We start from the raw sequence: 14,402 nt of genomic DNA on the forward strand, positions 1-14,402 counted from the left end.
CTAAAAAGCTAAGTACCCCGTTGGGGACTCTTTCTTGCCTCAGCCGATGTCAGAAAAAGTGAATAACTGTTTAACTTGTGGGAAACAAATACCTCATAAAGATTTCCACTCTTACTGCTTACCTTGTTTAGGCCCAGACCACGACGTAGCAGCTTGTTTAGCCTGTGCTTCTTTCAACTGACGGACGCTTAGACGTCGGTCGGAGTTTGCTGAACAGTTTTTCGGCTCAGATTTCGCGTACATAATGTCGTCGGATCCCCCGACTTCACAAGTTGTTAAGAAGCAAAGAAAGGACCGACACTCGCGGTCCGCGGTTTCGGCGAAACCGCGGTTAAGCAAACGCGAGTGTCTCGGTTTCGCAAACCGAGCAAACGGTTCTAACTTCAGCCGAATCCATGACTACTACCGAGGCCCCTTCTAACCTGGTTGAATCGGCCTCTGAAATTCAACCTGCTACTGTGGTTTCACAAGAATTATCGGACACCATCCCTTTGGATGTTTCAACCCCTGCACGTGGTGCTGCTAGGCCGCCTGCAGCCATGTCCGTAAAGGCCTTTGCCAGGGCTAAAGCAGCCAAAACTTCTAAGTCTGTGCCTGTTAAGCCCCCCTCTCACAGGCCCAGCTCCAGTTCCCAAATGCTTACTCTGGCAGAGGATCTCATCTCTTTAATAAAGGGATCCCAACCTCATCCAGACAGGGCCTCTCAACCACCTCCAGAAAAGAGACCTAGAGCAGAGCCCCCTGAGCCAGTGTCCTCATATGATTCTTCTGATGATTCAGACAATACAGACCATCCAGAGGCTCCTTTTTCTCCTTATGAAGACTCCGATGCTGAGGAATCGATTCCTTCTGCCTCTCCACCAGAGGAATTTTCCTTTGGGGAAACCTTACATGCCATGAGGGAGCAATTTCAATGGCAGGGGCAAGATTTCTCAGATTCAAGGAAAAGGCTTAGGACTTTTTTGCATTTATCACAACATAGGCCTTTAGCTATACCTCCAGTTCTTCCTGTTGTAGATGATGCATTTAATGATGCCTGCACTGCTCCTGATACTTTGCCTCCAGCCCCTGCTAAGCCCGATAGGTTCTACAGGGTCCCGGGCACACATCACCATTTATACAAGGCTCCTTTTGCAGATCCCGAGACTATCTCCCAGGGGCCTAAGGCAGTAGCTTCGACCTCAGTTAAAAATCCCCTCCCCTCTGAAAGGGAGTCCAGGTCCTTAGAGAGATGGGGTAAAAAAGTATACACCTCTGCTACTCTCTCAGCTAGGGCATTGAACTGTCAGTTTCATATGATCCAATACCAGGAGTTTATGCTTGATCAGTTAACTAAGAAACTGTCCTCTGATGACTCTTTAGATAAGAAATATGTTCTAGAAATGGTGCATATAACATTCAGCAGGTTAGTAACCATTCTTTAAAATGTGGCTATGATGCACTGGAGGCTTCCTTTAGATCAGCCATGACTGGCACAGTTATCAGAAGGCATGCATGGTTGAAAGAACAGGTCTTGCCGGATCATGTTAAAGCAAAACTGTTAGATGCTCCTATGGATAAGGTCAATTTATTTGGTTCGCCTGCTCAGCAGGTACTGAAGAAAATGGAAGAGAAGGCAAAATCTGTACAAACAGTGAAAGATTTCTTACAGGTTCAGCCTCCAAGGTTTAGCAGGAACTGGCCTTCCAAAAATTGGTCCTTTCCATACTCCTCTAAAACACAGAGAGGCAGGAATAGGCGTTCAAGAGGCAGAAACCAATCCAGAGGAGGTGCCTACAGGGGACGCCAGTGGCAAGGTAACAACCAGCGAGGCACAGACACAACTACTACCACTGCAACAGGACAATCACAGTGACTTGGCTCTGACACCGCCTACCAGGGAACAAATAGCAGCACCCTTAGGCGGAAAGTTAGCCTTATTTTCAAAAAACTGGCACTGCATCACAAGAGACAAGTGGATTTTGCAAACTATAGACCAAGGCTACAGGTTTCATTTCCATACTTTACCAGGAAAAAGGAATGCCAAACCTACCACCAAATCAAAAGACAGAAGCTCTAAAATAAATAGCTCAATTAGCAAAGATGAGAGCTGTGGAAAGGGTACCATCTATGGAACAAGGAAAGGGATTTTACTCCAGACTCTTCCTGGTACCAAGAAAAGAGAAAAATTGGAGGCCTATTCTCGACCTGTCCGCTTTAAACATATTCATCATTGTTCCAAAATTCAAAATGCTGACCCTACAGCAACTTCTTCCCATGCTGGGCAAGGAGTCTTGGCTGGTGACTCTAGATCTCAAGGAGGCATACCTGCACGTCCCCATACGACCAAATTGCAGAAGATACCTCAGATTTCTTGCAGGATCAGAGCATTATCAATTCTCAGCATTGCCCTTTGGCTTATCTACTGCGCCCAGAGTGTTCACGAAATGCCTGGCATCAGTAATCGCTCACTGCAGGCTTCAGGGAATCCAAATATATCCATACCTGGACGACTGCCTGATACAAGCGGACAACAGAAACAAGCTAACAGAAGACTTACAAAGAGTCATTTGCTTACTGCAAGCCCTGGGATATACAATCAATATAAAAAAATCAAGACTGATACCATCCCAAAGAATAACCTTCTTAGGTGCAGAATTGGACACAGCAAAACAGATTGCATTCCTAACTGCAGAAAAACAAGAACAACTTCCTCTCTACTTCTTGGCATTAACAAAGCAGAACCAACTAACAGCAAGGAAAGTACTGCAGGCCTTGGGCTTCATGGCATCCTGCATAATCCTGGTCCCTCATGCCAGACTACATATGAGAAAGCTACAGTGGTACCTGAAGAATTTATGGTCTCAACACAGGCACAGCCTAGAAACCGAAATACCACTAATCCCATGCCTGAAACAAGAGTTCCTATGGTGGGCTCAGGCATGCCAGTCAAACCCAGGTTTGCCCTTCCACAGCATTCAACCAAGCCAAACCATCACAACGGACGCCTCAGACCTCGGTTGGGGGGCCCACATGCTGGACAAGTGCATACAAGGCTTATGGACTCCAGATCAGCTGCACCTGCACATAAATCAAAAGGAAATGCTGGCAGTAAAACTGGCAATCCAGAATTTCAGACCATTCCTCCAAGAAGGGCAGTTGATGATAAGGACAGACAACACCACAGTCATGTGGTACATCAACAAACAGGGAGGCACTCATTCATACCCTCTATGCCGGATGGCACTGGACCTATGGAATATGGCTCTGAGCTACAACATTCAGTTACAAGCAATTTTTGTACCGGGAAAAGAAAACATCTTAGCAGACATATTAAGCAGAACTACCTCGGATGCTCACGAATGGATGCTACACCCGGACATCCTCAAGGCCATCACAAGGAAATGGGGACTACCACAAATAGACCTATTCGCATCCCCACTCAATCACCAGCTCAAGAAATTCTGCACAAGGACGTACCACCCACTTGCTTGGAAGGTGGACTCTCTATCCTTCAGTTGGAAAAGCCTGACAGCATATGCATTCCCACCTCTTCCTTTGATGCACAAGGTGCTACTGAAAATCAAAGAGGAACGTCCAAGGATCATTCTGATAGCTCCAGACTGGCCAAGACAACATTGGTACCCATTACTGAGGAGCATGTCTCGGGGGCAAATGTGGACACTACCCCTGATTCCTTTGCTGTTAACTCAGAGCGGCTACAACACCCTGCATCCAAACCTGAAAACTCTGCAGCTGACTGCCTGGAACATTACATAAGAGCAACTAACCCAGATTTATCCCAAAGGGTTAAAGACATTATCCTTGAGGCCTGCAGACCTTCAACAAGAAGGAACTATGCAGGAAAATAGAAAAGATTTTTCATTTGGAGTACTGAAAGGGGAAAAGATGTGTCAAAGGTAGACATAGCCAACATCCTGGAGTATTTGGCAGAGCTTTTCCATACAGGCCTGTCCTATTCCTCCATCAAGATACATGCATCAGCTATTTCTGCAGAATACAGCTTCGATCCCCCTGTCTTCTCGCATCCTCTACTCAGGCAGCTTCTGAGAGGAATTAAAAATGTAAAACCTCCTAGGAAACCACCATTGCCAGCATGGGACTTGAACTTTGTGCTAGAAAAATTGACACTCCCCCCTTTCGAACCAGCAGCAACAGCAGAACTTCAACACCTATCCTGGAAAACTGCTTTCCTGCTGGCAATTACCTCAGCAAGAAGGGTTTCTGAGCTACAGGCTTTAATGGCAGTACAACCCTTCCTAATCTTCCATCAAGACAGAGTGTCCATGAGAACAAATCCTACATTTATGCCTAAGGTGGTATCCAGAGTGTCTTTAAACCAGGCTATCCACCTACCTACATTCTTCCCAATCCACAGAACAGGGGAAAGACTGCTGCATACTTTGGATGTACATAGACAGTTCGCTACTACCTGGACAGAACCAAGGGCAATAGAAAAACTGACCAGCTTCTGGTAGCATATGCAACAGGAAGGGAAGGAAAAGCAATTTCAAAACAGACAATCTCCAAGTGGATAGGAAATTGCATCAGATTCTGCTACTCCTACCATGGAAAGCAAACTCCACAGAACATAAGGCCTCATTCTACAAGGGCTACAGCCACTACCACAGCTTTCTTACGAGGAGTGGCTACCAAGGACATTATAGAGGCTGCTACTTGGACCTCTGTGCATACATTTGCCAAGCATTATAACTTACCTTTATACTCTAGATCCCGAGCAGGGTTTGCCACTGCTGTTTTGCAGGTGATCCTAACTACACCATAATTTCTTCTTCCTCCTCCCCTAGTTTGGCTATGGTATTCTACCCATTTGTAAGGACTGCAGATGCATCCTTGAAGGACATAGTACAGTTTTGTACCTACCATAAATGTAGATGTCCGAATAGGAATGCATCTGCAGTCAGGATTACCCACCCTCCTTCCCCTCTGAGGTATTCCTAGGGTATTTGCCCATCTAATAGCTAGCTGGGGGGGATCTCTTATGGTGTATTTGTTTGTATATATGTACATACATGCTTATTTTTTGTGTTTGCCTGCTACTATTTGGAAACATTGGCATTTATCCAAAATTTAGCTATCCAAGAGGGCAACTGGCATCTGGGGCAAGAAACACTGAGGAAAATGGCGTCGGCTGATGCCTTTATACCCGAAGAACTGCAGCTATGACGTCGGGTGAAGTGCGACACCAGCCGAGGCCAGACCCAGACTTTGGAATCCGGCCGACCGAAGGGCTGCCTGACGACAGGACAACCCATTTGTAAGGACTGCAGATGCATTCCTATTCGGACATCTACATTTATGGTAGGTACAAAACTGTACTTTATGGCCTGTAAACCACCTTTATTTTCTGCCCATCCTTCTCCTTCCACACTCCAGTCTTCCTCGGCTACCCCTGATTCACAGCCTCCTGACATTAAAAGATGAGACAGATTTGATAAAGTTCCCGATGAAGTTACGTTCTTGTACAAGAATCCTGTGGCAGACCCCACTGCAGTGTCTGTCTCTCTGATAAACCTTCCAGATTTCTTCCCAATGCCTGTGCCCTTCCTTCAACCAAAGATAGTAGGGCTATATGGGTAAGTGGGGGGGAGGTTTATACATCTTCTGCTCTGATATTTAGGGCCATTAATTGTCAAACCAGACTACCCAAGTACCTGTTATTCATTCACAACTCCTCAAGTAAGGTAATGGTGGATCTACAGCAGCCATATATTCCAAATAAATGTTGTCCTTGCTTTTAGTTAGGCTTCTCAGATAGCCCGACACAGTATGAAATGTAGTTGTGATGCTCTAGACACCTCTTCTAGAGCAGCTGGGTGTAGAGGCTCTATCATTCATAGGTACGTATGGCTGTGCAGTCAGGCCATGGCAGAACACTTCAAAGACAAATTTATTGATTTTTCCCTTGAACAAAGTCCTTTTGTTTGGTCCACTAGCTGCCATCTTATTCAAAGCTCTACAAGAGCAAGGTAAGATGGTGAAAGTCTGTGAAAGACTGCAGGCAAATTCTGTTGAACGCTGTGCGTAGATGCCAGAGGAATTATTCAGCCAAGTCCACTTCTGTTAAACGGGACTTCAGACCCATTCAAAAAGACAAGAAGGCTCTCATTAAGAGATTCCCAGAGAAGCCACTGATAGATTCCATATTTGGAAGGCCTCATTTTGGGGAATAATCATTGTGACTGTTTACAAAAAGGCATTTGTTAAAGTAAAATTTCCCCCACTTCCTATCAATGTCTATACATGGTCCTTCTTTTGAAGAACAATTGCCTTTTTTTTTTTTTTTTTTTTTTTTACTGCCATATGTAGTTCATTTTGACCACTGCAATCAGTGCAACCCTTAATGTTCGTAATTTTTTCTTTTGTTTTTCTCTGTAATTAATTTTGTTTTTACATTATTTTTAATAGTTTTTGTCCTGTATGTTTACCTTTGCTTATGTTTACTGGGGCTCTTTCCCCTTGGGTCTCCATTGAAAATGGGTTGCTTACTATCAATGCAATGCAAATGGCTAATGACCTTTTCTTTTTACAATTATTTTGTACTGATTATAATTTTAATATTTGTATATTGTCACTTTTTGTACTTATGTTTATTGGGGCTTTTCCCCTCGGGTCTCCACTGAAAATGGGTTTGTTTTCAAACTCATTTGGACTAACTCGGTTAACAAATGTGAAATAAATAAATAAATAGAGGTTCATAGGTAGTTACTAGGCTATTAGCCCAAGGGCCTACGTATGCCTAGCCAACAAGGTTCCCTGGCTTACGTCACCCAAGAAAGTTATTTTCCTGTGCCACTGTCGAGCAGAGACACAGAAGTGATCCCTGGGGTGTATTTGCTATTTCCCATCCACTCATCAAGATTTTTCTTGAAGAGTGCTAATGACTAACTTTGCATGACATAGATGGGTAGCCTCTTCCAGAGTTTGGGAAGTCTCTGGGAAAGGAATCTATCCCTCCAGCATGTCCTGTTTATTGTGGTGACAAGGTTTAGGTCCCTAGAGCATGTTGATTGGAGGGATTGGGATTTCTTTAGGTGTAGCGTGTCCAACAACTCCGGGTTTGACATAGCTTTATATGGTAGGCAGAGATCACCTTGGAGTATGCGATATGCTATGGAGTAAAGCTGGAGTTTTTTGAGGCAGTCAGTGTAGGGCATTTGTTTGAGGCCAGTAATCCTCTTTGTTGAGGTACTTCTGTGGCTTTTCCAGCTGCTGCAGATGTCTTATGAGGTACATTCCAAAACGGTCATTGTACTCTATAATGGGTCTAATGAGTGTCGAGTAGAGGGGAACAATGACCTCTTTTCCTGGATGAGAGCCCTTTTATGATGAGGTGTGCCATGTAGAAGGACTTCCTGACTACTGTGGCGATGTGACTATCAAAGGAGAGACTGGTGTCCACCTGGGCTCCAAGGTCTCTCATCACACATTCGGTGTTAAGTAGATTGCTGCCTATGTGGTAGTTTACGGGTACAGAGTTTTTACCAAAGGGGATGACACTGCACTTTCTGGCATTGAGCTTGAAGCCGTGGCTCTGACACCAGGCATCTGTCTCAGCGAGGCCCTTCTGTAGGATGTCCACATCATTTGGGGACTTGACTGTAGCTCCTAGTTTTCAGTCATCTGCGAACTTAGTTAGCCAGAGGCCTTCTGTGTTAGCCTGTACTTCAGAGAAGTAGATACCAAACAGGGAGGTCCCAGGACGGAACCCTGTGGTACTCCAATTGTCACTGGTTTGAGGTCAGATTTGGAGTCTGCAATTTTTACAGTGTGGGTTCTGTCAGTGAGCCAGTTGGCCATCTTGTGACGTAGGGATTTATACCTAGTTTAGTGAGTTTAGCTATAATTCCAGAATGGGGGATGGTGTTGAAAGCCTTGGTGAGGTCAAGATAGGCTGTGTGAACCACCTTGCCCTCATCTACGGCTTTGGTGACTGCCTCATAGAAGTCGATCAGGGTTCAGGAGGCATGATCTGCCTTTCACAAACCCGAACTAGGTGGGGTCCAGAGTTTAGAGGTTACCAATGTCTTTGAGTTCCATGATGATACGTTCCATGGCCTTGCAGACCAGGCTCGTCAGGCTAATAGGTCGATAGTTAACGGGATCAGTGGTGGCTCCCCCTTTGTGGAGTGTGATAACTATATCATCCTTAAGAAGGGTTAATTTTGTTAGCTGAATGTCATGTCATTTTGCAACTGTCTTAATAAGTAGAGTAGAAGGAATTTGTGACCCTTGTGGATCTGTGGCTGGGTAGTGTACGTGTTGTGTATTGATGGAGAATAATCTGTTAGATAAATACCTATCTGCTAGACTTTGGAGTGAAAATAGCTATATGCCCTTGTTATTTTTAAAATCTATTTGACCGTATCCAAGTTTGCCTCTAGCATATCGATCACATCTTTCTGCCTTTATCAGTTTTTGGCAGCCTGAGTGTTAGTCACCTGAGCTTATGTTACTTTGTTGTCTTTTGAGCAGTTCACCATCTGTTTTGTCTCTAGTATGTGTGTATCATAGAGTTTAATAAGGCAGTTGATTTAATGAAAGCATGCAAGTGCCTGTAAGACTGAGTTTACATTTTGCTAGTAAAAATGTGTTCAAGGGAAAGTTTTATTTGCATTTTTTTATTCTGCAGGCAGATAAGTTTCAGATGTATGTAACATATTGTAAAAACAAACCAGATTCTACTCAGCTCATTTTGGAACATGCAGGATCATATTTTGATGTGAGTATTTTATTTCCTTTATATGTACATTACACTTGATATACAATTTCAGCATAAAAAAAGAATGAAAGCTGTGCATTAGATTGTAATACTATTATGATAGATACAGGGGACTTCAGTCTACGAAGAAGCAACCAACAGGTATTGTTTATTTTATTTGATGTGCTATTTTATTCTTGTTCTAGCACTGTTTTATCTTGTTAAGAGTCACAGGAAAGCCAGAGTCTTGTAGCAAATGAAATGCAAGATAATCAGTACTGGCTGCCTCCCCCGCCCCAATATACACACCATCAGACAGTTTAGGAGATTACCAGTTCAAGTAGTGGTATGTTCTTGGGATAAGGGAACCTCAAAACCTGATGAATGACCAGGTAAGGCACATGGAGGACATGGAGCATCTCTAGAGTAGGCACCAGCTGGTACGGGAACTAGAAAACCAAGAGCTGTGTTGAAACAACACTAACTTCTATATTACTATAGTGTTTAAATAATTTTTTGGTTATTTGGTATTAACAGGTCGAAAGTCAGTAGTTACTTAGCTAAATTTCTCTCTCTGATATTTCTAACAGTAGAACTTTGCTTCCTCTTCTTCTTTCGGCTTTTCCCGGTTAGGGGTCGCCACAGCGGATCACCTGTCCGCTCATGATTGGCAGTGGAGTTGTACAGTGCCGAGTTGCCAGCCCGGCGCCCAGCCTTCCACAGAAGGCACACACACGCAGGCACTCACGCCTGGGGCCAGTTTAGAGTGTCCAATCCACCTACAGCATGGCTTTGGGATGTGGGAAGAAACCGGAGTACCTGGAGGAAACCCACGTGACCACAGGGAGGACATGCAGACTCCGCACAGAAGGCACCCTAGCCGAGAATCGAACCGGAGATCCTCTTGCTGTGAGGCTGCAATGCTAACCGCTGCACCACTGTGGACACCCCAACAGTAGAACTTTGCTAGTGTAAAAAAAAAAAAAAGTAAAATGAATTATTGTTTTAGGACTGTAATACTTGCCAGATCACATCCTGAGGAAGTACATTACTGTTTTTCCATTTTTAATGTCTTTATTAAAAATAACATTTAGTAATAACATGGGTACACAATAGAAAAATGAACATGCCATTCCAGTGTATTTTTTTCATTTTTCATGAATTGTAAAGGTTTTCTTTTTTTTAACAATTATCATTCACTCCAACATTATTTAAATTGCTCATGACCTGCCTTTCCTGAAATCTCATTCCTCATGAACATTGTTATGCATATAGTGTTTGCACAAACGCCATTTCTTTTACGTAGTTTTCTGCCTTCAATTCTAAGGATCCCACCTCTAGTTTTTTTATCTTCCTTTCAGAATTCAGTACTTGTTACAGTTGGTGTAAGTGTTGATTTTCATTTTCAAGTCATTGTTTTTTGCAACTAGTAGCATTAAACTCTGTAAGACTGTACTATCTAGGCAAGTCAGTTTACATATCCTAGCTTAAACTAATAATTTCCTGTTACATTAATTTGCTCCTCCAGACTTTCTGATAAAAGAATCTCTAGGGGATTTTTAAAGTCTGCCAACTCATTACATTCCCCAAAAAATGTTTTCAGTTACTTTTTCTATTGTGCTTCCAACATTTACCGTTTTCCCAAATAAAAACTCTGTAAAGTTTGCAGGGGGTGTAAAAGTACCTCTGCAAACACTTCTATACAAAAATCCTAACACTTCTTGTTGCATATTTGGGATCCGAACAAATATACTCCCACTGTTCCTTTGTGTATTGCCTTTATATACTCACTTCATAGTTGTTTCTAAACTCTTCAAATTGATTCTCATAGTTACCATGTATTGTTTTATAATCCTTGTGAATTATCCTGTTTTAACAGTGACTTCTGTTTTAGATTCACCTAAAAGCCCAACTAGAGCTTATCCTTTCACTTGAACTCTTAGACTTTTATCTTTGGATTTCTTTCCATAGCACTGTTGCAGTATTCTTTATGTTTGAGTTTCCCTGCCTAGGGCAGCCTAACGTCCAGCCAGTATACCAAAGCTTCATGTTGCTTTAAGGTATGCCGTACGTTACACATATGCTCCTCACGTAGGGCATAAAGGTGACGTCAGGACGTACTATCCTCAGAACTTTTCTGCCGCCAGTCCGAACGCCATCTCTTGATTGTTGGTCTGAATGCCTGCATTCCTTTGTTGGGTTCCAAGCTGTTGTAGATAAATGCCCCATTGGATTTTCTTTACTTGTCATTGTGTTTGCTTGTGGACTTTCATATCATCCAAGAAGGGTAAGTGCTAGTGTGGGAAACAGATTCCCCATAAAGACTACCACGAGCAGTGTTTGTTTTGCCTTGGCACCTCGCACAACTATACTTTCTTTTCTTCTGTTAAGCTTTTGTACCAGAAAGTCTGCTTAGTAGGCTTTCTTCATTAGCACTGTATCTGGAGAATCGGCAACTTAAACTTCTCACTAAAGATGCTGTGGAGGGAACATCCTACCCCAAGGGACAGCCGTCAAGGAAGAAGATGTTCTTCGTGTTTCACTGTTGCAGTCATTACATTTGGGTTATCTGCTTGCAGGTAGCCCTCAGTCAGCCTGATTAACTAAGTCTTGGGTCCTGCGTCGGTTGCTGTCCCTTCTTCCATGACATCAGGTCATCAGGGGTATAAAACATGCAGCCGATGCCATTACATCAGTCTTTCTTGCCATGCGGTGCCCGAAGCAGAAGCAGTTCGCAAGTGCCGGTCGGCCAACTCCTGAAATTTTCGTTTTCGAGTTTCAGAACTGAAGTCTTCAAATAAAGCTATGTACCCCATTGGGGAAACTTTTTCTTGCTCCTTACCGATGTCAGTAAAAGTTAATTGCATTACTTGTGGAAAGCAAATACCTCATAAAGATTTTCATTCGTACTGTATTCCTTGCCTAGGCCCTGACCACGACGTACCTTGCTGTCGGTTTTGTGCTTTATTTAAACAGCACGCTATCCATCGTCTGTATATTTTCGCCTCTAAATATTTCGATTCTCAGTTTAATTATCCAGAAATGTCATCAGTTAGCCATCCGACCACCGAGATTCCAAAAAAACGCAAAGATAAAGACGGAGACAGGCCGCCGAGGTCCAAAACTGCCGACTACACTTCTAAGCCAGTCGCCAGTTCGCCGGTACTCAGTGAGGCACTTTCTCAGCCCCTGATACCCGCTACGTCAGATTCGCAGGCCTCTACTGAGACCCATTCGAAGTCTGGTATGCCGCGAGATGCTTCAACTATGGAACCCACGGATGTCTCTACCTTGGATGGGTCTGGAGCCGCTGTGCAAACACCGGCTTCTGAGGGTGTATGCAGGCCTATGGATTTGCATATTAAACTGACGCCGTCTTCTTTACTTAGGCCTAAATCTCGAACAATGCCTAAAAAACCGACGCCCAGGCCACATGCTTAGGCCTCTGTGTAAATAACAAATGTTAACAATGGCTGAAGATGTAATAACTCTAATCAGGGGTCGCCTCGCCCCCCCCCCCTTTTTAAGAGGCCTAGGACTGAAGTTGATTATGATTCTTCTGACCAAGATTCTGTTTTTCTGATTCTTCTGATGATCTGGATTTGCCCTTATCTACTTATGAAGATTCTGATGCAGAGGACTCCATTCCCTCTGCTTCCCCTCTTGAGGATTTTTCTTTTGGAGAAACCTTACATTCTCTATGGGAGCATTTCCACTGGGAAAGCCAGGATTTTTCTGATTCAAAAAAGAGGCTTAGAGATTTCCTGCTCCTACCTCAGCATAGGCCTTTAGCTATTCCTCCTGTACTAGACATTGTTGTCGATGCTTTTTTGGAATCTAGTTTGGCCCCGGATTCCTTGCTTCCTGCTCCCAGAAAACATGACATACTACAGGGTCCCTGAGTCCCACAAGTTCCTTTTTAAAAATCCTATTGCAGATCCAGAGACTATTTCACAGGGGCCCAAGGGCATTAATGCTTCTACTGCTAAAAATCCTACCCCTTCTGATAGAGACTTCAGGGCGCTGGATAGATGGGGTAAGAAGGTTTACGCTTCTGCAACTTTGGCCATTAGGGCTTTAAACTGACAGATATTCTTCGTGTTTCACTGTTGCAGTCATTACATTTGGGTAATCTGCTGGTAGGTTGCCCTCAGTCGGCCAGAATTCCAAAGTCTTGGGTCCTGCGTCAGTTGCGGTCTCCTCTTCCATGACGTCAGGGATATAAAACATGCAGCAGACACCATTTTCTTAAGTCTTTCTTGCCGTGCGGTGCCCGAAGCAGAAGCATTTCGCAAGTGCCAGTCGGCCGACTACTGAAATATTCTAGTTTGAGGTTCAGAACCGAAATCTTCACTAAAGCTAAGTACCAACACACTATTAAGCATCGGTATATTTTTGCCTCAAAGTATTTTGGAAACAGATTTAACTACCCAGAAATGTTGTCGGATAGCAATCCGACTACCGGAGTACATAAAAAACACAAAGAAAAGGACAGCGAAAAGCAGTCGAGATCCAAAACCAACGAAGCTTCTCCTATGCCAGTCGCCGGTTCGCCGGTACTCAGTGAGGCAGCCCCTGATACCCACTACCTTCGAGTCGCAGGCCTCTACCCGACACCCTTGTGGAGTTCGGCATGCCGCAAGATATTCAAGGTATTGGACCGATGGATGAATCTCCGTCGGATGGGTCCGGAGCCGCTGAGCAGGCACCGACTTCAGAGGGTGTATTCAGACCTCAACATTTATATATCAAACTGATGACAGCTGCAAAACCAAAGACAAAGGCAACTTCTAAAACTAAAACAAACGATGCATGAGCCACGTGCACAGGCCTCTATGTCTAAAAAACAGATGATCAAAATGGCTGAAGACCTTATTACCTTGATCAGGGGTACCAATCCCCCTCCAGATAAGAGGCCTAGGCAAGACACTGATTATGAATCTTTAGATCAGGTTTCTGTTTCTTCTGATCAGGAATTATCTATACCTCCCTATGAGGATTCTGATGCAGAGGAGTCTATACCATCTGCATCTCCTCATTAGGATTATTCATTTGGGGAAACCTTGCATACTTTGAGGGAGCATTTTCACTGGGAGAGTCAATACTTCTCAGAATCAAAAAGGGGGCTCAGGGATTTCCTTCTTCCTCAGCACAGGCCTTTAGCCATTTCCCCTGTTTTAGACATTGTGGATGATGTCTCTTCGGAGTCAAGCTTGACCCCTGACTTCTTACCTCCGGCTCCCAGTAAGCCTGACAGATATTACAGGTTCCCTGACTCACATAAATGTTTATTTAGAAACCCTGCTGCTGATACTGAAACTATTTCACAGGGTCCAAAGGGAGTTAAGGCCTCAACAGCAAAAAATCCTACCCCCTCTGACAGAGATTCAAGGGCAGTGGACACATGGGGAAAAAATGGTTTATATATCTGCAACCTTGGCAATCAGGGCCTTAAACTGTCAGTTTCATATGCTTAAGTACCAACAACATGTTATGGGATTGCTGAAACAGAAAATGATGATTTCTGAATGCGCAGAACATAAAGAATTGCAGGAATTATTGCATGCAGCTGAACAGGTTGGAAAGCATACTTTGCAATGTGGTTTTGACTACTTAGAGGCCTCCTGCAGGGCCGCAGTTACTGGATCTGTGATTAGGAGGCATGCCTGGCTAAAGGAAC

At 43.8% G+C, this 14,402-nt stretch overlaps 1 protein-coding gene across 1 annotated transcript in view; it reads left to right on the top strand.

Moving 5' to 3' along the window:
- Positions 1 to 14,402, top strand: part of TRIO (trio Rho guanine nucleotide exchange factor) — a 5,137,669-nt gene that overhangs the window by 2,311,318 nt on the left and 2,811,949 nt on the right. The window contains exon 27 of the mRNA XM_044065600.1: positions 8,654 to 8,743. Within this exon, the coding sequence (XP_043921535.1) occupies positions 8,654 to 8,743 (90 nt within the window). The remainder of the gene's footprint in view (positions 1 to 8,653; positions 8,744 to 14,402) is intronic.

This window comes from Protopterus annectens, chromosome 3.part0 (genome assembly GCF_019279795.1).
Source record: "Protopterus annectens isolate FY-2018-M chromosome 3.part0, PAN1.0, whole genome shotgun sequence".
Lineage (NCBI taxonomy): Eukaryota > Metazoa > Chordata > Ceratodontiformes > Protopteridae > Protopterus > Protopterus annectens.